This window comes from Saccostrea echinata, unplaced genomic scaffold, assembly GCF_033153115.1.
Source record: "Saccostrea echinata isolate AGI-Se365-2 ecotype Australia unplaced genomic scaffold, CSIRO_AGI_Sech_v1 ptg000022l, whole genome shotgun sequence".
Taxonomy (NCBI): domain Eukaryota; kingdom Metazoa; phylum Mollusca; class Bivalvia; order Ostreida; family Ostreidae; genus Saccostrea; species Saccostrea echinata.
Window position 1 is genome coordinate 6,586,683 of NW_026889771.1, and position 22,516 is coordinate 6,609,198.

The 22,516-nt window shown below is 33.5% G+C and overlaps 2 protein-coding genes and 1 long non-coding RNA gene across 4 annotated transcripts; 2 read left to right on the forward strand and 1 right to left on the reverse strand.

Moving 5' to 3' along the window:
• Positions 1 to 737: 737 nt before the first annotated feature.
• On the forward strand, positions 738 to 6,750 carry LOC133190311 (uncharacterized). The gene is made up of 3 exons (XR_009721587.1): positions 738 to 847; positions 4,366 to 5,075; positions 6,105 to 6,750. It is a non-coding gene; the product is annotated as an uncharacterized LOC133190311 (long non-coding RNA).
• A 680-nt stretch (positions 6,751 to 7,430) lies between these two features.
• LOC133190310 (SPRY domain-containing SOCS box protein 3-like) lies at positions 7,431 to 10,640 on the reverse strand. Its single transcript, XM_061325855.1, has 4 exons — positions 10,442 to 10,640; positions 9,670 to 9,809; positions 8,735 to 8,884; positions 7,431 to 8,378 (listed from the first exon to the last, which is right to left on the reverse strand). Exons 2-4 carry the CDS (start codon positions 9,800 to 9,802, stop codon positions 7,993 to 7,995), a joined length of 669 nt encoding a protein of 222 aa, XP_061181839.1. The 5' UTR covers positions 9,803 to 9,809; positions 10,442 to 10,640; the 3' UTR covers positions 7,431 to 7,992.
• A 3,582-nt stretch (positions 10,641 to 14,222) lies between these two features.
• LOC133190827 (PRKCA-binding protein-like) lies at positions 14,223 to 21,161 on the forward strand. Of its 2 annotated transcripts, none has more exons than XM_061326511.1 (10): positions 14,223 to 14,328; positions 15,219 to 15,459; positions 15,865 to 15,931; positions 16,064 to 16,153; positions 16,287 to 16,403; positions 17,003 to 17,136; positions 17,410 to 17,502; positions 17,937 to 18,037; positions 18,537 to 18,631; positions 20,246 to 21,161. In XM_061326511.1, the coding sequence occupies exons 1-10, from the start codon at positions 14,282 to 14,284 to the stop codon at positions 20,488 to 20,490; spliced, it is 1,230 nt and encodes a 409-aa protein (XP_061182495.1). In that variant the 5' UTR covers positions 14,223 to 14,281; the 3' UTR covers positions 20,491 to 21,161. The 2 variants fall into 2 exon arrangements, with proteins under 2 accessions (XP_061182495.1, XP_061182494.1); XM_061326510.1 differs by lacking the exon at positions 14,223 to 14,328 and adding an exon at positions 14,683 to 14,851.
• Positions 21,162 to 22,516: the final 1,355 nt, after the last annotated feature.

The window sequence follows — 22,516 nt, forward strand, 5'->3', positions numbered from 1 at the left end:
CAAATCTTGTACCAACGATCTGAAGGTCGAATAAACCAACTGACGGACAGACAAAAAAATTGTTAACCCTAACTCTTAAAAAAATTATCTGGATCAAAATTTGTTTTCCATTTTCACACTCGAAAATGAAAAAAAAAACCGTCTTTTTTATGTTAAAGAAAATGAAACTCATGTTTTATGAAATAGAAAACAATAAAATTGATACAAACGGTTTCGGGGACTTTTTTTTCCATTATCGCCTTTGCATGATCAGTTGTAGTATGATTGTATTAATCTCAAATATCAGTTGTAATTTCTCTGATGTGTGCGACTGTGGCAAATTGTTGACTTTTACAAGTATCTTATATCGAAACTGTGACGCTTATTCTAAGTGTCTTTGGAAAAGGGGAATGTAATTTACTTGTGGCTTTATAGACCATCCACGGGGGATCGAGCAAGATTCAAAAAAGAAACAAGATTCAGACTTCTAGGATTTAAAACTATTGATCCCTGCGTTAACGAGTCGTGTTTTCCCATGAAGATCTCTAATTACCAAAGACCCTGTATTCCATCGACGAAAGCTTTTATTAGAATCTCACACTATGAAATAAGTTTATAGGGAAATAAAGTTTTAAAAAGTTAAGCACAATATGATAAGAGAAAAGAAAAAGTTCCCGGACTTCTTGTATTGCCTTACTCACCATTCAACTTTACGGGATCGATAAGTGCATGCGCGTCACTCTCCTCGTTTGGTACATATTTTTTACCTGGACGATCAGATCTGGGAAGGAAAAGAATGAATCTAGAAAATTGGAAATTTAAGTTTATTTCTGTTTTTGTATTAATTGGGATTTCACATTCAAAACGGGTAAGTATCAACATTTGATTGTTTCAAAATTTGATTTGTTTTGAGATATACAGGTAGAATTACTATACAGTTGATGTATCCAATAGCTCGAAAATTGGGGAAATTTTTGTCTCCTCAATTCTGTCTCTTTATAAATTAATACCAATTTTATCAAGATCTGCACCCAAAGAAAAAAATATTGCTCGCTCATCAATTAATGTCTGAGATTGATGTAAATGCAAGTATTTAAACAAAACAATAATATTTTCAAAATACATATTCCCGTTAAACTTGTGCAAGTTTTTCCCCTTAACAAAATTATTGTATCGGTACAAAATTCAAGAGTGTTTGATAAAGAAAATTCTGTGCAAATAATGTGTTTTATATTGAAATTCTAAGTATTGAATTCCGGTCGAAATGAACTGACTTCAAATGATACAAAAATAATATTAAAATACAAAGAGACCAATAATTGTACTCTGATATCTGAACACAGTAAATTAAAATGACAACACGAGCCATATCAGGACCATTATGGAGTAACATCAATATTTTCTGTGAACAATCACTAATTACGAAGCCAATTAAGTACGTTTTTCCTCCTTATAATGACCAAATAATGAGACAAAGATCTGAAAAAGAACATGAGGCGAAAATTAATTTACATGTACATCCTTGTGTTGCATGACTTAAAATGAATGAAGGGTCCAATATCGTGAAAAATACATACCTGAACTATTTTGGACTAGTTTTTCATATCATGCACACATAAAGCAGATAAGCTGGAACATAGGAACCCATTCAGATAAAAGTAAAAGAATGTAAGGGCTGTGACTTCTAAATGATAGTGAAAACGAACAATTCTCAGCGTACAATACAAGCGGGAAATATTAATTTGTATTTGATCATTTGTAAGATACTTTTTATATCATGCCATAAAACTGTCATATAAACTCAAGGTATACATCCAAAACACCTCATGTAGGTGTAAAGCAGAGGTTTTAGTGATGAGTTTTGAACCATAGTGTACAATGAATGTCGACTCTTTTGAACAATTTCAGATTTGCAAGGTGTCAATTTAGTATATGAACTGAGAGATACATTTTAATTAGTGCAATGAAATTCTAAATACCATAATAATCACGTTTTATTTGCCCTTCCTTGTCAAAACGACTTACAGTCCTAAAGCAACGTCTATTTGTGATTTTTATACCGGTATACTTCAAATCAAATAGTTACACTGGGTATCATGACATTTCCATTGGTCGGTGCCAAGTACCCATAGGCCCAAAGCATGGAAATAAGTTGCCAATTTGAACTATCTTTTGAACAATTGTCAAAATGACTTTGCGATCTATTTACCCCTTAATTATGTGATCTCGGAGTCTTTGAAGTAATATTTGTATGAACTTGGCTACAGCCTCATCATAAACGGTATCAACATTGTATAATAGTCCCTTCTGTGTGCGGTATGTTGTTGCCAAATCGTTGTTAATCAGACAATTATAAGCAAAATTACCAAAATTCTCTCCTTCAACGTCCCTTGGAGTAGAACGGAAATCTCCGGTGTTATTAAACGGATAGTATCACGTCTTGTACAATCGTGTATCGATCAAATGAGATTGATTAGATTAGGGGAATATACCCACATTCAGTCATAACACTGACAAAAGCTAATAAATTTCATTTCTTGGACAGCCTGCTGATGACACTCAATGTCTGCCATGCTGCATGCTGATTGGTGTACATTAATGTTTTATATTCAGTCTCCGAGGACTAGGGATATTTTCATTTAGTTGTCCATTAGCTTGGAGTAGACAGGTCATCTTCTGAAGCAAACTTCGATGGAACAGACGTTCGACATCTCAAACAAATTGTGCTTTATTTGTCCATAGGTCAATATTAAACGTTTTCTGAGGAGCTTTACGATGAGAACGTGGTTAATAGTACTATATTGGTGCATTTAGCTTTATTCTTTTTCCTATGTTTTCCCCGAGATTTATACGACTAATTTACTTTTTCATGTAAATATTTCTATAAAATTATAGACGTGTAACCCAATAAATTAATTAATCAATGAAACAAAGTGAAAGAATACATGTATATAAATTGTTATAAAAGACAAGGGGATCGACCCATAATTAAATTGAACAAGTCAGCTGTTACTTATACACGGTGTTGAAATTATTGAGCTTCATTCAACAATAGCTGCAGGTTTGTAGCTCACTGGTCTGGGAAAAAATGGATATGAACGACCATATCCCATTTTTTTAAGACCAGTGAGCTACAGACCTGAAACTAGCCAAGAGGCTAAGAAACCCTATAACAACCATGGAACTCATGAAAAAAGTCATCTACTTTATCTTAAAAAGCTTTGATTATTCTGTAATCCAGAAAAGGCTGACAGAACCATCCATTGATGTAGTTAAAATTCTTATGACTACATAAGAGGAATATCATACGTATATGATGGTATCGGTAAAGACATTATTCCAAGACATCGCTTTAAATAACAAAGGAGAATTTATGTATAAATCTTGACTTTTTGTGTATGATTATGCAGCATCCTACCACACGGAAAGTAACTAATATTCGAAACTGCATGAAATATTATTATAAGACATGGATAAGCTGTTAAGCGATGTCAACCGAGTACTCTTTTTATAACCTCGATCTTTGACTGTGGTGTGGTCTCAACTGTTTCTTCCTGGAGCTGCTATAGCTTCCAAGTCATAAATAATAAACGTATCACGACAAACAAATCCAGAAAACCTAATATTTTTTAACAAAAACATGTCATTTTACCCGTGGGATCAGCCACCACGGTAAAAGAAACTTGTGGAATAACGAACAGTTTATCCATAACAATACATCAATTTCAGAAGAAAAAAATTATCACGCCAACTTTAAAGTATAATTATCGATTGTAAAGGCGCTTTGGTAATGGGGATCCCATTGCGTTATAAAACAAGGCCAGTTGACATTTAACTTGTGCCAAAATAGATGAAGACTTGCGGGACGCAATGTACTTCTTGAATCAAGGAAGTCGTTTGTCACAGGCTCTTTTTGTCACTTGTCACTTCTTATTATATGCACTCTTAAAGGTTCTTTCTTTGGTCTTTGGACACATAGGATAAAGGTTACAAATAAGTCTGCGTCTGATAAAACTACATTCTGCCGAAGAATGCTTGCATTTTGTGTTGTCTGCCGAAGAGTTCTTGCATTTTGTGCCGTGAAAACCTAATTCTAGTTAGAGTTAATCAAATGAGACCCTATGAATATAATGTCTCTGGGAATTGCAAACTTTCAACAATCATAAATCATTTATATATACAGTGTACATTTTAATAGAATATTGGAGGGTGTGTATTGTGTGCAGAATTAAAATAATAAAAATTAACTGATTAATGCAAGTTACTTGAACTGCGAAATAAGAACTGCTTTTTATTAATAACTGTTTAACTTTCTCTGGAGCAATTCAGAAATGTGTAATACATGTGTATTGGTTTTTGTCATAATTTTTGTCGTTGTTGTTTCAGTACAAGTACTGCGGGGAGGGATGCTGTCCTCACGAATTCTGTGCTTATCATAAAATATGTTATCCCATCATCCATTGCGATCCTACGTGTCCGGACGGCAGCTGTCAAAATGGACTATGTTTTCCCGCCAAACCGTGCACGAGGAATTTTGAATGTGGTTTTGCAGAAACGTGTACATTCAACTACAACCTCGGTTACACAACTTGCCAGTATAACCTTAACATTGGAGAAACTCTTTGCTCTGATCGAAATGGAAATGCTGCATTTAACCCTAAACCAGATGAAAGCCCATTTGTCCACAAAAGTTTTAACAATCAGGATAGTTTTTGAGACTTACCCTCACCAGCTAAAGTTTTCAATAATTTCAGTATATAATCACAATGCCTTTGAACTTTTCTCGTTGAATCGTAATATACTGAGTTTAGAAATATTTCTTTTCAGGAAGAATATTTTTTTTTTTAAAAACTTTAAATTTTTACCTCCATTTTAATTCACATTTCAGAGCACGTTTTAAGCAATCAGTGAGTCCATAGAATGGATCAAAAACAAATCAAACAAGAAATCTGTCACATATATATCCTTTGTGTCAAAAAGCATATTCATTCATTCCAAACAAAGCCAGTTTCAGATAGAGCTTTTCTATTTTTATGCCCCGTAATCGAAGATTCGGGGGTATATAGTTTTTGCCCTGTCCGTCCGTCTGTCTGTCTGTTTATGTTTGTCCGCAAAAACTTTAACATTGCCCATAACTTTTGATTGGTTGGAGCTATGACTTTCATATTTTACATGTGTGTTCCTTGTGACAAGACCTTTCTTTGGGTACCTTCATATTTGACCTTTTGACCTTGACCTTGGAGATTGACCCAGTTTTGCAAAATTTAAACCATCTTTAACCTTGACCATTACTTTTGAACAGTTGGTGCTAGGGCTTTCATACTTCACATGTGTAATCCTTGTGACAAGACCTTCCTTTGGATACCAACAATTTTGACCTTTTGGCCTTGACCTTGGAGTCAGTCAACTTTTGAAAAACTATAACCTTGGCTATAACTTTTGTTGGGTTGGAGCTAGGACTTTCATACTTCACATATGTAATCCTTGTGACAAGGCTTTTCTTTGGATACCAACAACTTTGACCCTTTCACCTTGACCTAGGAGTTTGACCTATTTTTGAAAAACTTTAACCTGCCTAAAACTTTTGAACAATTGGTGATAGAGCTTTCATACTTCACATGTGTAATCCTTTTGACAAGACCTTCCTTTTGTTATCAACAACTTTGACCCTTTGACTTTGACCTAGGAATTTGACCTACTGTTGAAAAACTTTAACTTTGGCCATAACTTTTGAACGATTGGTGCTAGGGCTTTCATTTGTTCACATGTGTAATCCTTGTGACAAGCCCTTCCTTTGGATACAAACAATTATAGCCCATTGACCTTGACCTTGGAGTTTGACTTACCTTTTGAAAACTTTAACCTTGACCATAACTTTTGAATAGTTGGTGCTAAGACTCTCATACTTCACATATGTAATCCTTGTGACAAGGCCTTACTTTGGATACCAACAACTTTGACCCTCTGACCTTGTTCTTTTACCTACTTTTGAAAAAATTTAACCTTGGCCATAATTTTTTGAACAGTTGGTGCTAGGGCTTTCATATTTCACATGTATTTCTTGTGAGAAGGCCTTTCCCTGGGCACCATTAATTTTGACCATTTGACCTTGATGTTTGTCTTAGGTACTTTTGAAAAACTTTAACCTTTTCCATATCTATTCAATGGTTGCTGCTAGGGCTCTCATATTTCACAGGTATATTCCTCGAGACAAGATCTTACTTTGGGTATGAACATATTTGACTTGCATTTGAGAAAGTTTAACCTTCACTATAAGTTGCCATACGGGGGCATCAGTGTTTCACAAACACACCTTGTTTTCATGGTAAGCGAATAATTTGCAATCATTTCCTTAAATTCACTGCAGGTTTGATTTTTTCCCCCAAAGCACACTCAAATATACCTTAAAGAAAATATTCCATTGAATCTAAGAATACTCTGTTAAACTCAGTGTCATTTACTGATCTAATTTAGATCATTTTCAGGTAATCTTTGAAAAAAAAATATATAGGCTGTTCATTACTATATAGGTTTGTTTGACTGTACTTCTAGTAACATTAAAAAATCTGAAGCTTTTAGTTTAGTATTTATTATCATTTAGAAACATTATTACTATATCATAGTACTCATGTTTTGATATACCAAGTACCATAATCAACACTTAATAATAAATGTACAATCATGTAGAACTGTAATTGATAATTTTTTGAAAGAATACAACCAATATGAATGTATGATCTTACACAAAAAAATTAAGATTGACATTTAATTTTCATTTACATGTATATTGATGATGACAATTTTCTTTTGGTTTAAATTTCTGAAATGTCCAAAGTGAATTTGTATATCTTTTTATGTCTCTGAATAACAATTACTGAAAGACCTATTTTGCAATTTGATTTTGTTTCAATGTTCACATGGTATTTTCTTCATGTACACAGTAAAATTCTAAATACAACAGTTTTTGAATTGCTCATTTTTAACACGGCAACATTAAATATTAAGCACTTAACACCATTAGCTACCTAATTGAAAAAAAAATATTGAATGGTAATAATACAAATATTTCAAAATATATAATAGAAATTCTACTACATTGTAGTTGCACTGAAAGATCTGATCAATTTGATCATTAGTAACAGAAAACTTGTCGATAATTTGTTTCAAATTGTTTGATACATGCTTTGAGAAATGATTCAAAGTTATTATCACAAAGTGCAAAAATCCAATAATATGGAATGTTTTCAAAAGTAAATATGATACATGTATCACTTAAGAGTGCCTTTCAAATCACTGAAAACAAATTTGATATCAATTTGATTAAAAGACAGTCACAACCATGCCCGAGACATTAAAAAAAATTAGTACTGTGTGCGTATGAAAATGCAGATAGTTACTGCTACATGTATAAATCAACAAAAGCAAACCAAATTACACAGAAAAAAAAATGATTTCAGAAATCTCTTCACATAACATACTCAACAAGTCAAAAATTCAAACATAATACAAATCTATCTCATAACTTAATATATTTACATACTAGTATATATGTAAATGTCAGTGCACCAATTAATTTGCATTGTAATTGCATTGTCAAGATTAGGCCTGAGGACAATTTTTCTGTTTTGCACTACATCAAAATTTGAAAACCTTTTTGCCAACATAGAAAAGAAACAAACAAACAAAACAAAAATCACACACACAAACACACACACACAAGTTCATGGATAAAAAATATTAAAATATGACAAAAATCAGCCATCTTTATATGTATTTGCGTTATCATAAAAAAGAATATCTCTGGTAGAAAACATTTGTGTTTGTTTTTCAAAAAACCAGGTTGGAAAAGATACCTGTGTACAAAAACAAAAAAAGAAGGAAAAAATTCCTCTGGCCTTAATAACAATTGTACAGCACTATATAAACATTGAAGTATTCTGTACATATGTATACAGTGACATAGATTTAGCAGATACAAATCTAACACAAAGAAATGCAACCTTTCTCCAAACATCAGATATTCTTCAATGAAGTTTTAAGGACTTTTGGGAGAGGTAAGGTTTCAGCAGAATCATTATAATCTAAATGTCTCTTAATGGTCTGGAGACACTTTTCCTGGAGAGTCAGGTATCGACAATATTGCTCCCCTAGTCCCAGCTCTGTTTCTGATGCCGTAGAACTGACAATGGGATATAAACAACCCGAGGCATTGTTCAGTCCTGTAAATGCCACACCCATATATGTTCCATTGACACTGAATGCCAGGGTCCCCTTGTAGAGGTTAAGATGGCATCCAATCACAGTTGTTTTGTCAAAGAAAGGTTCACAATACTGAATCTTTTGGCCTCCATGCCATGTTGTACCTTTGTAAGATAAGCCCCAGCTCTCTTTGTCAAACCCTGTTGAAACAAAAAGAAATGATTAAAACTGTTTTAGTACATATATTTCGTAACAGCTCATGAAAAGCACTGAAAAACCAATTATTACATGTTTTTGGATAATTTGCTAATTCCTTCATTTGTAAACTTTCTCACTCCCAGGGGAAATTAATATATTAACAAATTGTAATATCTGTATTTACTTTAACTGCTATCTTTTTCACTACATACTTCCTGACACACATAAATGCAAACAGCTGATAAGAAATCTGTCATTATTTCCTTAAGTTTATAACTTAACCATTCTCTCAGAGGATATGAAATGACAACCTACACATTAATTTCGATCAAAAACTAATCATTTAAATGGTACCCACCAATAAGGTCTACATATTCATAATTGCTTCTATGTAGAACTGCATTTTCTGTTCCTACACCCACCATCACTGAGGTTCCACATGGGGGCTCCAGGAAAACAATTTCCCAGTAGTGTTCCCCCTCTGTAAACCCCTTTGAGCCTCTAACTCCTGAAATTAAAACATAAATCTATTGGAACCCTTAGGAGAAGAAATTGTACATTTTATATATGAGAAGATAACATTTTTTAGCATCTGGTTAGATTTATGAAAATATGTAATGATGAAGGCAATTGTTTGATCAAGTATGAAAAAATCAATTGAAATGACTTTGAAGTACTATGCACATGTTCTTACAACCGTCCAACACCATGACAATGAAGTACAAGTGTTTATATTTTTGGTAATTGGCATGTGATGAGGCAAAAAGAATCTAGTCTTGTCTCTGTTAATGCCTCAAAACCTGAGAAGCAAAGGATATGCTGTACTAGCTTGTTTATTTTATGTTTGTTTTTGCTCTCTCTATAAATAATAATCTTCACTTGGCAGTAAATTGAAACTTTTCAATAAAGGGACTTCATATTGGACAAGGTCAAGTAAATTGAAACTTTTCAATAAAGGGACTTCATATTGGACAAGGTCAAGTAAATTGAAACTCTTCAATAAAGGGACTTCATATTGGACAAGGTCAAGTAAATTGAAACTTTTCAATAAAGGGACTTCATATTGGACAAGGTCAAGTAAATTGAAACTCTTCAATAAAGGGACTTAATATTGGACAAGGTCAAGGCAACAGTTTCTTCAGAATTCAAGGTCAAAAATGTACAAATATACCATGTTCAAGAATAGATAAAAACTACCAGCAATCACTACCAATTTTTCATCAGAATATATTGATAAAGTCCTATAGTGATTTAATAATTTTCAATGAATAAAAATTGCATAAATATGAATACCAGCAGTTCCTGTGCTTTCATAAATGGGGTCAATATAAAAGAAGGCACTATGTCTGTCTGATGAAAGCAATACTTCTGGAGATTTGGCAACTTGATCCCAAACCCAATATTCTTGTTGAAATCCACTGAACATACTATTCCTACAAGTTAAAGACTTCTGATTAATTCGGTAAGAAATGTATCCAACATGCTCATGCAGGAGTGATCCAACATTAACATATTTACGTAGATTGAATAACATTACATCCTAAGCTTTTCATCCAATTAACTGATTATCTACTTATTTGAGACATATCAAATGCATGCATAATAAACCCTGACTATTTAAACTTAAACGAATGCATGATATTATTATTATATGTTATTAATATGTTATTATATGTTATCAATTTTAAATGCAGGATTAATAACCTGAGAATACTGGATCAGCATTAAACTGTACACAGTTATAAATCTGTGAATTGGATTATAGGCCTACGTATTGTTGGGTTCAGGGGGCATACATTGTACATGAAAACATGTGTAAGTGTTAAAGATGTACGTACACGTTTTATGACAATCATTTATCATGATATATATATATATATATATATATATATATATATATATATATATATATATATATATATATATATATATATCAATCAATCAGGTCTAAAGCCCTGGGCAGCTCTATTTAACATGCATTTGTGAATAATTATTCAATATAAACCTCTTAAATACAAGAAGAATATTATATATATATCGTACCACAGTATAAATTTTTACTTACACGTCCTTTCTCGGCAGCGACTGGAATTCTATTTAATGTTTACTATATTTTCGGTATCGTGCGCAGTGTTTACTTCCAACGTCCTTGACCCGTGATAGATAACACAATCCGAATATATTTACATGTAAACAAGATTTCCATATCGACGTGCATTTAGTCACATAGCTATAACATTAGCTAAAATAATGCTATATTTTGATACATGGAGATTCTTTCTGATCCCCTTAACCACTGTCAAACAAGCTTATTTTGCTTAACTGGAAACGCACGTTGATTGGACATGTGAGGCACACCCCTTGCTAAGTGTTGGTAAAATGGGTAGCAAAATCGCGGCCGATGTCGTATAACGTTTCCTCTGGACAGCTATAGTAATTTTCGTTCTCGTCGAGTGTAATTGGTTCCATTCATTAATTTTGCTTTCTGGCATTTATTTAACATCCTCTGCAGGTTAATCAACTGAATTTAAACTATACTTTACACAACTAGAACTTCCTTTAAAATGATTTGGACATTACTTAAATGAGACTTAAATGTTAAATTGGCTGGAATAAATCCCACAAGCTGGAAAGGCATGGTCACGTGTTGCTGGGACATCCTGGCAAATTCTAAAGCTTCTAAACAAAGACCATAATCGTAAAAGCGTGCAAGCGATGAAATTCTTGAGCTTTGACCTCGAAAGTCAAGGTCAAAGTCATGGACAACTTAAACAACGATGAGAGCGTGTGACCTTTGACCTTGACCTTCAGATCACAAGAAACTTTTGGTTTGATTATTTAAATTGTCGCTCGATTGTAATATCCATCAGCTTATAATCACCTTACTTTCAACTTAACACCCCCACACCGCAGTAGGGACGTAGGATACTTCTTTTAACTTAAAACCAGACCTCTAATCGATACTACTGTACTGCAACCAAGAGCGTCCCCATCCAATCCCACGCCCTTCCTAAGGAAGAAATATTAAATGGAATTTAAAATTTGAAGTCGTTTTTCCTGTCGTTTGATGTTAATGGTGCATGGAAATTAAATAAGTTTAGATTCCTTCTGAATGATAGATCTTGACCACAAAACTGCCTATTTTCGATGTATCGGGTTGAGTGAAATTCATGAAAATTGGGAGCATCATATCTAAAAAAAAAGAAAGAAAGAAAAAAAAAAGCTTGCCAATGGAATTACACTGACTTGTTTACATTATTCATGTAGAAATAATTAAAAAAACAAAACAAAACAGAAATTAGAAAAAATAAGACCCAAACCATAAAAATCTAGAGATGCTTTGATTGTAGTTCCTCTCAAGCGAAACTATATAGGTGTTATTTATACATGTACTTATCTACTCCGTGATCCGGGGGACGCATGATTAAACCATTCAATAAATGAAGCCATTAAAGACGGTCACTGGCAGCAACCTGCGCTCTCCAACTGCTCCACTCCGGTTCTTCTCTCTCTCTCTCTCTCTCTCTCTCTCTCTCTACTGTGCACCTCCAGGATCGTTGGTCTTCCTCGCTTTCTTTTTTTTTTCCTTCAAGAGCCCAAGTTAAAGCAATTCTGATCTGGGAATTAATGTTAACCATTTACAAATGCTAGACTGTTTACCAGCTTGTATAGACGTAAAGACGTATTTTTTAATAGTTAATTGTTTATATTCGTTCGTGAATGATGAATTCGTTAACAATAACTATGTATTTTACATTAATTTTGTAATCAGATTTTGGTCGAGGTGCACTAGATGAAGTTTAGAGAGATAAACTACAATATTAAGATATGCTAACTAGAAATCATATATGTATTATTTCTTTTCGCCATCTTTTTTGTGTAAAAATTGAACTGTTTGACATATTGTATGCATTGAACATGTCTATAGGCATCCTAAAAAAAACAACAAAAAAAAAAAAAAACAACTAAAATCCAGAATTGCACAATTCACATTTATATTTTTCACCCGTCAACTTAATTTATTTACCAAGCAGCTGATTTATCTTTGTATTTAATTTAATATCATCGACATTTACCATTTCGGGAAACAAAAACACCAATTATACCGATGAACATTCTGAAAATTTTGATATAATTTTTTTTTACCCTAACCCTAACCATGCAACGGACGGTCCGGTTCTCTCTTATTACACTCATTATACGCCCGCATGGCGCAGTGGTTAGAGCGTCTGCTCTAGAGTCGCGAAGTAAGGAGTTGATCCTTACGTCGCGGGTTCGAATCCCACTGTGGGTTATGGAGACCGGTCCTTCGGATGAGACCGTATAAACCTAGATATAACGTTCTATCGTTAAAAGGATATTGTCCTACGGACCCGGTTTATAGAAATTCGTTCTGTGTATTGGCAATGTTGCAAAATAAACTCGGACTCTGTGCATTTTCTATGAACAATCCAGAGAGTTCCGAATGTCAACATGGCGTTAAATTTGAAGCGAGGAAAAAACGTTAAGAAAATGAGTTGAATTTTCGTATTTATATGGATTATTTTAGGTTCGCTATGCTAACGCATAGCTCATGGCTTGGTCAATCGAGTGATTTTTATTGACTTTATTGATAAAATTGCGAACTCCTGTGGATTATTCTAACTCGTATAAACCGAAGTCCCGTGTCGCAGTAGGTGCTGGCACGAAAAAGATCCCTCACTGCTCAATGGCCGTAAGTGCCGAGTAAAGGTCAAAATTTGCAGCTCTCCACCGGCAAGTGGTGGCGTCTCCGTATGAGTGAAAAATTCTCGAGAGGGACGTTAAACAACATACAAACAAACACTCATTATACCGGCAAGCGGTAAATCTAGTCTTCACGACTCCCGACGGTCCCGGATTTGGGTTTTTAGTCGATTTCTTTTTTATCTGTTTAAAGAAATTCTTCAAACTTTTCAGGCACATTTTCTAAGTTTAAATGAATTCATTAATACATGAAAACCTTAACAAATTTACGTATTTAATACTGAATCAGCAGTATCACCTGCCAAAAAGCGGTAAATCTAGTACAAGCTCCAGACAGCACAGTATTACGTTAAGCTACAACTCCATATCATTGTTCGTAGGGAAAGTAGTCCCGGAGAATTGACACTGTATGGAGTTTGAAATTTACGGGGTTTTTTTTTCTTGTTGAACTCTTTGCCACATGTTTGTGTCTACGATAGTTATAATTAACTATAATTTAAAAAAAAAGAAAGGAAAAACTTAAAATAAATAAATGAAAAGTTAATTCACGTTTGAAAGAAAAAAGAAGAAAAAAAAATTAAATTAAAAAAAAGGAGGGGGGGGGGGGCTCTGAGGTAGAACCACGTCCACGTCGTAGAGCCTGGGAACACAAACATGTTGCGGCAAAGAGTTCAACAAGAACCCCCCCCCCCGGAAAATGTGGGTTTTTTGTGCATGCAAATTAACTGGCATGTAAATCAGGTTTTCCTCTTATTTTTAAAAAAAATCTATACTTCAATTTGTTGTATTCAATCGCAATTCTACGAAAACATCGATGTCCGTCTTTGGTTTTCGCATTTATAACAGAATACTAGATTTACCGCTTTTTGGCAGGTGATACTGCTGATCCAGTATTAAATAAGTAAATTTATAAAGGTTTTTATGTATTAATGAATTCATTTAAACTTAGAAAAGGTACCTGAAAAGTTTGAAGAATTTCTATGCATCGATAAAAAAGAAATCACCAAAATCCGGGACAGTCGGGAGTCGGGAGGACTAGATTTACCGGTTTCTCAGTATACCAGTCCCTCTTGCACATGCGTTGAATATATTGACAAAATGACAACTTCCGGTTAAAAAAGCTGATACGCTCAGGTTTAGTCGTCTTTAAGTACTGATCTTGTTTATTCGGGGAAGAAAAATGTATTATGATGGAAGTCAGGAATTTGAACTGGAAGAGGATAAATTGTATGATTTATTTTTGGATCTGCACTTGAATTTAAGCAAATAATTCACACCATGAAATTTAAACTTCACCGTACCAGCTGTTTCCCACTTTCAAACACATTATTTTAAGCATAGTCTATGTTTTAAGATATGCACTTTTTGTCTTACTGGGTAGTTTGAAATTAGACAAAACTACATATAGGTTTTATGCAAAAATTCAATAAGATTTTGCCTGTTAAGGCTGTTTGCAAGGAAGTATCCTGTTCGAATTGTAGTCACGTGATAAATGTCCCTCTAAACTAGCCGTGCGTGTCACATGCAAAGAGTGTATATTGCTGTGACGTGGCATATTTATGCATCAATATTATTTGATATTGCAGTTTGAAGAAACCCTGTAAAAATCATGGAAAATTGAATATCTAATATAAGTTGAAATGGATGAATACATTCATGAATATGAATATACACTGGTTCCAACTTTTGATATGGATGAGTATGACCCTGAAGAAGATGGTTATTTTGAATATTTGCCAGAGGATAAAATGTATACTAAAGTTCTAAGTTGTTTTGCATTTATGTTTCAAATTATTTGCGGAAGACTAATGTTCTATAAGCATGATTTTCCCTTTTCAAGATTTAACTTTTTGAATGAAAAGTGCATGGCTGAGAGGTTTTTAGGAGCAAAGGGTGGTTTTTATTTATTGCAGTGCAGATATTTTTCCTTAATTTTTTTCCTTTGAAATTATATAATTCATTGTGTATTGCTATCATATTTTTTTGCATTAAACAAATTTCAGTATATAAATGACAGAAGTAAATATAATTAATTTTATTTGACATGTTCGTGATATGCACACAGAAGAAGCTCTGCATAAGGTATATGCTTCACTAAAATGACATTTAATTTTTAGGGGTATGACAGTGACCTCTGGAGTGGTCACACTACAGAAGGACTCCCAGAACTTGATAGGTATCAGTATTGGAGGAGGGGCACCTCTCTGTCCCTGTCTATATGTGGTGCAGATCTTTGATAACACTCCTGCTGCCAAGGATGGAACCTTAGCTTCTGGGGATGAGATTGTGGCAGTCAATGGACAGACAGCCAAAGGTCGTACCAAAGTTGAAGTGGCCAAAATGATACAATCTATTAAAGTGAGTGGTCATTTTTATTATAATTTTTAATTATTGTATTTGTAATTTTTTTTAAACAAAGATTCATATTTTGGCACTTTTGGTACAATTTAGCAACACCACCAAACTTGTTGTAGTGTGTTTGTTTTCTTGATCAAGTCGCTATTCTTGTCTGAAGTATGTAATTGTGTTGTGCTTGTAATACCAATCAATATCACATTATCATAGTCAGCTGGCATTATTTGCTTTTTTGAATTGTCACTAATAATTATATTTGTGACTGGCTCCAATGTGTGTATGGCAGCTGCATGCACTTATATACTTAATGTTTTGCTTGATATTATGACTTTGGTACCTTGTATGATACATGTACTGTGAGCTAAGTTACTTTTTTTTATTTACATGATACTGATTTTATGCTTACAGGGTGAAGTGTCCATAACTTATAACAAGCTACATGCTGATCCCAAACAAGGCAAATCTCTAGATATTGGTAAGTATTTTTTTTCCCCAGAATTTTCTAATAATAATGCATTGTAAATAAACCATTGTTTTAACATATGGTGCATGTGACATTCTGCTTTAAATTAAAAAAAAAAATAAACTATTGATTTTGTGATTTCAGTGTTGAAGAAGGTAAAACATAGAGTTGTGGAGAATATGAGCTCCAACACAGCAGATGCTTTGGGGCTTAGCAGAGCTATTTTGTGCAATGGTATGTTTTCTTTCTCCTTGGATTTATTCCTGAAAGATCAACTTCAATCTTATTAATTTAAAGTTTATATGTTAACTTGTCACACAAATATACATCACAAAAACATGCATGTATTGTGTTTTTTATGTTTCAGATGGTTTGGTTAAGAAACTTGAAGAACTGGAGAAAGTTGCAGACACATACAAGGGGTTGATAGACCACACCAAAAAACTCCTGAAAGCTACCTTTGAGCTCTCTCAATCACATAAAGGTATGCAATTGCTATGTTAGTTTTCATTTCTAACTGTTTGAGTTTGTCAGATCTTATGACTGAAAAGAAACTCCATGAAATACTTCAATGACAAAAATCTAACATATAGTATGGTTTTGTGCCAGAAAAAGGCCCCAAAAGTCACATATTTATTCAATTTCTGAATTTAAATTTCATTTATGTATTACCATCAATATTAAAATATATTTGGTTCAGGAAACGAAGGTTTCAAGCTATATATGATTCTCAATTTGACATTTTTTAATGGAGTAGTATCAGAAAATGTCTCCTATACAGATTCAAAAGTACATTCACCAGTGTTCCATGTTTTCCATTGCAGAGGATATACCAATGAATGATCTTTAAAAATGAAAATGAAATTTCAACTTGTCTGTTCCCTTACTGTGGGGCATGTGTTCGCTGCATATCAAAAGAATACTTACTTTTGTCAAAGTGTGAATTTAGGTTCTAGATCACAAAATAACAACTTTGATTTTTATGTCAAATGAGGGACTGATTTTAGCCATCACAAAAATCCTGTTCTTTCTATGGTTATCTTGAAGTCGTGTACAGTGCATGAATTTTACATTGTTTTGCAGCATTTGGAGAGGTCTTTGGGTCTATAGGTGTGAGGGAACCACAGCCAGCAGCCAGTGAAGCTTTCACAAGGTTTGGAGAAGCACACAGAAATATGGAGAGATTTGCAATAAAAATGTTGAAGAAAGTCAAACCTGTAAGTTCCTATTATAAACTCTGTTTTCTTCTCTTTGCATTTAAGTGAAATATTCAGTTAGAAATTCCCAGTATTTTACCTATTTTGAAATTAATTGCATTTTAAAAATATACATTTATTCAGAGCCAAGATATGACATGCATATAGATATTTGAAATGTATAAGCTTTACAGAAAAATACACTATGATGAAAAATTGTCCCTGATTGCATTTTAGATTTAATACATTGGGACATTCTTTAAACTTGCTTTGAACATTCTTACCCTTTTGCAGATGATCAGTGATCTTAACACATACCTGAACAAGGCAGTTCCAGACACAAGACTTACTATTAAAAAATATCTAGATGTCAAGTTTGAATATTTGGTAATTTTCTTTTTATTCTTTGGTTCTCTTTGATAATGATAATATTTTGTGGAGAAATCCCTTCTATATCAAAAATGAATTCTAATGAATCAAAATAAAACTTTTTTTCTCATTTATTAAAAAAAAATAAAGATTGTAGGGCTTTTTAAGGTTGTCCATCCCTTGCATTATGAAAATCAGCAGTTTAGTAATTGCTATGCACATTGTAACTAATCAAAAGGATAATTTTAAGAGTAATGTTTGCTTAGGGATGACAAACATTCATGAAATAATTGAGTGGCCTTAGATTTTTCAAAACTTGTAAATATATATATATATATATATATATATATATATATATATATATATATATATATATATATATATATATATATATATATATATATATGTGCATTTGGTCATTAAATTTGACTGTTTTTTGGTGGTTTATTTAGGCATACTGTCTGAAAGTGAAGGAGATGGACGATGAGGAATACAGCTACGCTGCCCTTCAGGAACCCCTTTATCGAGTAGAAACCGGAAACTATGAGTACAGGTCTGTATCTGGGGAACTCTTTACATAAACCTACTTGGTTACATGCAGATAACAAATGCAGAGCAAATACTGTAAACAAAAGACAAAGCAATAGAGTATTGGTCAGAGTATTGATACTGCACTTTATCTGCAGAATAAGGGAATCTGTGTAAAGAAGGAGGAGTAAGAATAACAGTATAATTAGCACATACATGTATCCACATAACTCCTGATACTTAAGCATGAAAGTACATGTAGTTATCAGTCAAAACTGTGATACATGTAGTAATGTTGTTAATATGCTACTTTGTAAAATGCCATATACATGAATGTACTTTGCTCATCAAACAATCGTTTTTTGAGCATATATATGGAGTTTGGAACATTTCTGGAAAGGAAGTCTGCTCATGCATTTGTTTTTCTCAGTAAATGTTTGGTGTATGCGATTCCCTAATACATGCATACAGTTATAAACTAAAAAGTTCTTAATTTTATACACGACATTTTTATTTTGTTTCAGACTAGTCCTGAGATGTAGACAAGATGCTAGGGTCCGATTTGCCAAGATGAGATCTGATGTTTTAGTGAAGATTGAACTGCTAGATCAAAAACATGGTAAGTAGTAGTTAACATATAAGTTTTTATTCTAGATACCCTATAGAGAGTTAAAAGGTCACGAGAAGGCTCAGCCTTTGAGTGACCTTTTAACCTCTCTATAGGGTATCTAGAGAAAACCAATAAAAAACTTATACGGTAAGTCACATGTACCATAGCACTCTCAGATTTCCTAATATGGCAGAGAGATGATGTATTAGTTGCAAATAAATTTCCTAATGTGGTTTGTCACCTGACATAATTATAATGGCACGGGCTATACACTGTACATATATATTACATTTTATCGCACATTTTGTGCACTTGCAATCAAAAAGCAAAAATGGGCAAACACAACGCAATGAGCATGGATCTCGATTTTCTTGAATTGTCGCAAAATTTTGAATGGGACAATTCTATCGATGATCAAACTCTCTCACAGATAGGCCAGTTGATAGACGAAGTAAACATGTTTGATGGTATTGGGGATTTATCTCTTACTCAAACGGATTTTAATTTGACCAAGGAGCTGGTTACACCCGAGAATGTTAAACAGCAGTTGAACCATTCGGACGATCGATTTGAAAAGTTTTACGATAACGACAATGTATATTTACATGGAATGTTATCAAAGATTTTAAATAAAATTTAATTGATTAAATTCTATGCAATTCAAGGTCCCACCTATAGGTTATGAAGCCTCCGCTCATGGGTTATGGTGTAGATAACCCATAGTTAAAACAATATAAAACATGGCGGCCTATGGTACATTAATTATTAAATCAATATGTAAGATATAGAATAAATTGATAGTATAAATGTTGTATTACAGGAGTAAAACATGCCGTAAAATCCTGAAAGAAAATTTGCTACTTACGAGATTAAGAATATCTGAGCTATAAATTGTCTGTCTGAGCTCTATGTTTAATATGCAGTAGATGCTGGTTTAGGGATGACAACTATGTAGTAACATCTTTTAATTGAACAAGGTGAAACATAGCTTGCGACCATTTGAACAATTTTATATTTCATCTTTTGACTTTGTTGTCTTCATAAAGCCACCGTCATTTTAGCTCAGTAGATAGAGTGCTTGTTCCGTGATCGGAAGGCCATGTGTTCAAATCACGGCCGCGACTTACGTAAGTCGATAAAAAGTAGGTAGCAACTGTTCCTTCGCCAGGCGCTCGGTGCTTCGAAGTGAAAGTTGCGGGTCCTTTGGACCTTAAAAACGAGGCCCCACACATAGGTGTTGGCATGATAAAGAACCGTAACTGCTCAGTGGCCCTGAGTGCCTAGTAAAGGTCTAAATTTGAAGCCCTTCAACGGTGTATGGTGACATCTCTATATGAGTGAAAAATTCTCGAACGGGACATAAAACAACATAAAATCAACCAATCTTCATAAAGCCAATGTGAAATTCTCATATTTTTTTTCAATAGTTTATGATCAAAATTGAACAAATTATGAGCAAAAATTTTTGGGATAAAAAAAGGTGTTAAAAGAGTTGTCTTTCTTCCCAAGTAGATTAATCTAATTCATCCCAAGGTACTCTCTGTAGCCAAAGAAATTTGTGTGATCCAAGCATTCAGTAGTTGTTGTGGTTGAAATGTAATATATGTACTTTTCTGCTTTCAGTGCAAGATATTGTGTTCCAGTTACAAAGGTTTGTGTCTGCCATGGCTAAATACCACAATGACTGCCATACAGTGATGAAGGAGGCAGTAGTGTTTCCAATTGAAGTGGATCTGTCGCGGGGCACCTTTACCTATGATACCAGTAGTCAGTTTAATGATGGCGAAGATGACGAGGAAGAGGAAGAAGGTGAGGAGGTGACAGAACCAAGTGAGGGTCAAACAGGGGACCTAATAAGTACAGACTGAAACAAAAGGAAGAGGTCATAGAAAATGAAGCCAGAAACAAATAGATTATAACAGGATGGACTGAGAAAGGACAAATTTGTTTTGATACAAGTTCCTTTTTTTGCAATATTCCATTGAAGAGTAGAAAATTCACCTGTGCATGGCAAGAACAGTCAACTACAGCAAAAGCATTTGTATTTTTGATCTGTTACAAACTTATCATTTAATGGCAATTAAAATGCAAAATATTTTCCACGTCAAAGCTGTCAGTGAAACAATAACAGGGAAAATTGTCCGTGATCTACTGTATACAACATGTATCAAGGATCTCTCTCCATCATTGTAACAAGCTTTTTTGCTCATTGAAAAACTTATGCATGATCATTTTCACATGTTAGGTCCGCAACATTTCCAATATTATTGTTACCTTTAAACTTTCTTGAGAGAAAACATTTGATCTGATCATTCCAAAGGCATTCCCAATAAATGTGATGATATATTTTCTACATTATTTTTAAATCTCTTATCATTAATTGTTGTGTTTTTTAAAATGTTTTTACTTGTGTACTATATTTTGAATCTCTCTTTTTGTTGAAGAAATCCAATTTTTCTTTCAGATGATACAGATTTTGTTTATTATTTAATGTTGTTATTTATAGAATTTGTTGTGGAATAAAGGAAAAAGACTTTGACATGGTGCTTTTGAATTTTAGGTACATACTGGGTATTTACTTCAGGGATGCCATTGGGTATAGTAAATTGATGAAATGGCAAGTAAAAGCACATTTATATCAAGTACTCTATCAGAAGCCTTAACATTGATATAAATTTTCAGTGCATTGTACCTGTCTCCAGAATCATGAAACATCTAATGTAGAAATCTATATTGTCTGAAATGGTATAGAAGTCAAACAGTCCAAAATAATTATATTAGCATTATGCATCACCATTGTGCTGTTAATTGTAAATTTTGAGCATCAGTTTTTGTTTAGGAAGTTCTATTTATTATATAGATTTAAATTCAAGTTTGTTGTACAATCCAGAGGCCTGGATTCAGAACATTCACATGAGTAGCATTTGCTTTAATGGAAAAGTTGATTTAATAAGCAAATTCAAGGAATTGTGGTCCCCCACTTTCGGTGTCTTAGAGGTTAGGACACATTTATGGCATATTGTAATACAAATGTACCCAAGTTCCCTATCTTCTCTCATGCAAAAGTTATCAGTAATATTGAAATTTTTAAAAGTTGGATCAAACTTCAAAATCAAGGTCATGGGGTTAAAAATCATAGTACATTAGGAAACATCACAGGTAAAGCACATGTCAATTATGAATGTCTTCTCTCCCTCAAAGATTATCAGCAAAGACAAAATTTTCGAAAATCACGTCAAACTTGAAGGTCAAGGTCACTGGGTCAAATATTATAGCACATTAACATCACTGGTAATGCACTTGGTCAAATATGAATGCCCTATCTTCTCTCATTCAAAAATTATCACCAATGCTAAAATTTTGAAATTAAGTTCAAACTTCAATGTCAAGGTCATGGAGTCAAATATCATACCATGTTAGGAAACGTCTTGTCACAAGTAATGCACATCTAATATGAATGCCCTAACTTTTCCTATTCAAAAACTATAAACAATGTTATGTTTTTGAAAATTAGATCAAACTTCAAGGTCAAGGGGTCAAAAATCATAGTTTATTTAAAAAGGTCTTGGTAAGGTCACAGGTAATGTACACGTAAAATATGAAAGCCCTCTTTCTTCTCATTAGAATGTTATGAACAAGTTAAAAGTTTTTAAAATTAGGTAAAACTTCAATACTTCACATGTACATTACCTGTGAAGTTTGAACTACTTTTCAAAAAATTCAATAAATTTTAAATTTGGTCATTACTTTTGAATGAGAAAAGATAGGGCTTTCATATTTCACTTGTGCATACCTGTGACAAGACACTTCCAAGCATATTATGATTTTTGACCACGTGACCTTGAAGTTTGACCTACTTTTCCAAAATTGTAATAAACTTTTACCTTGGTCATA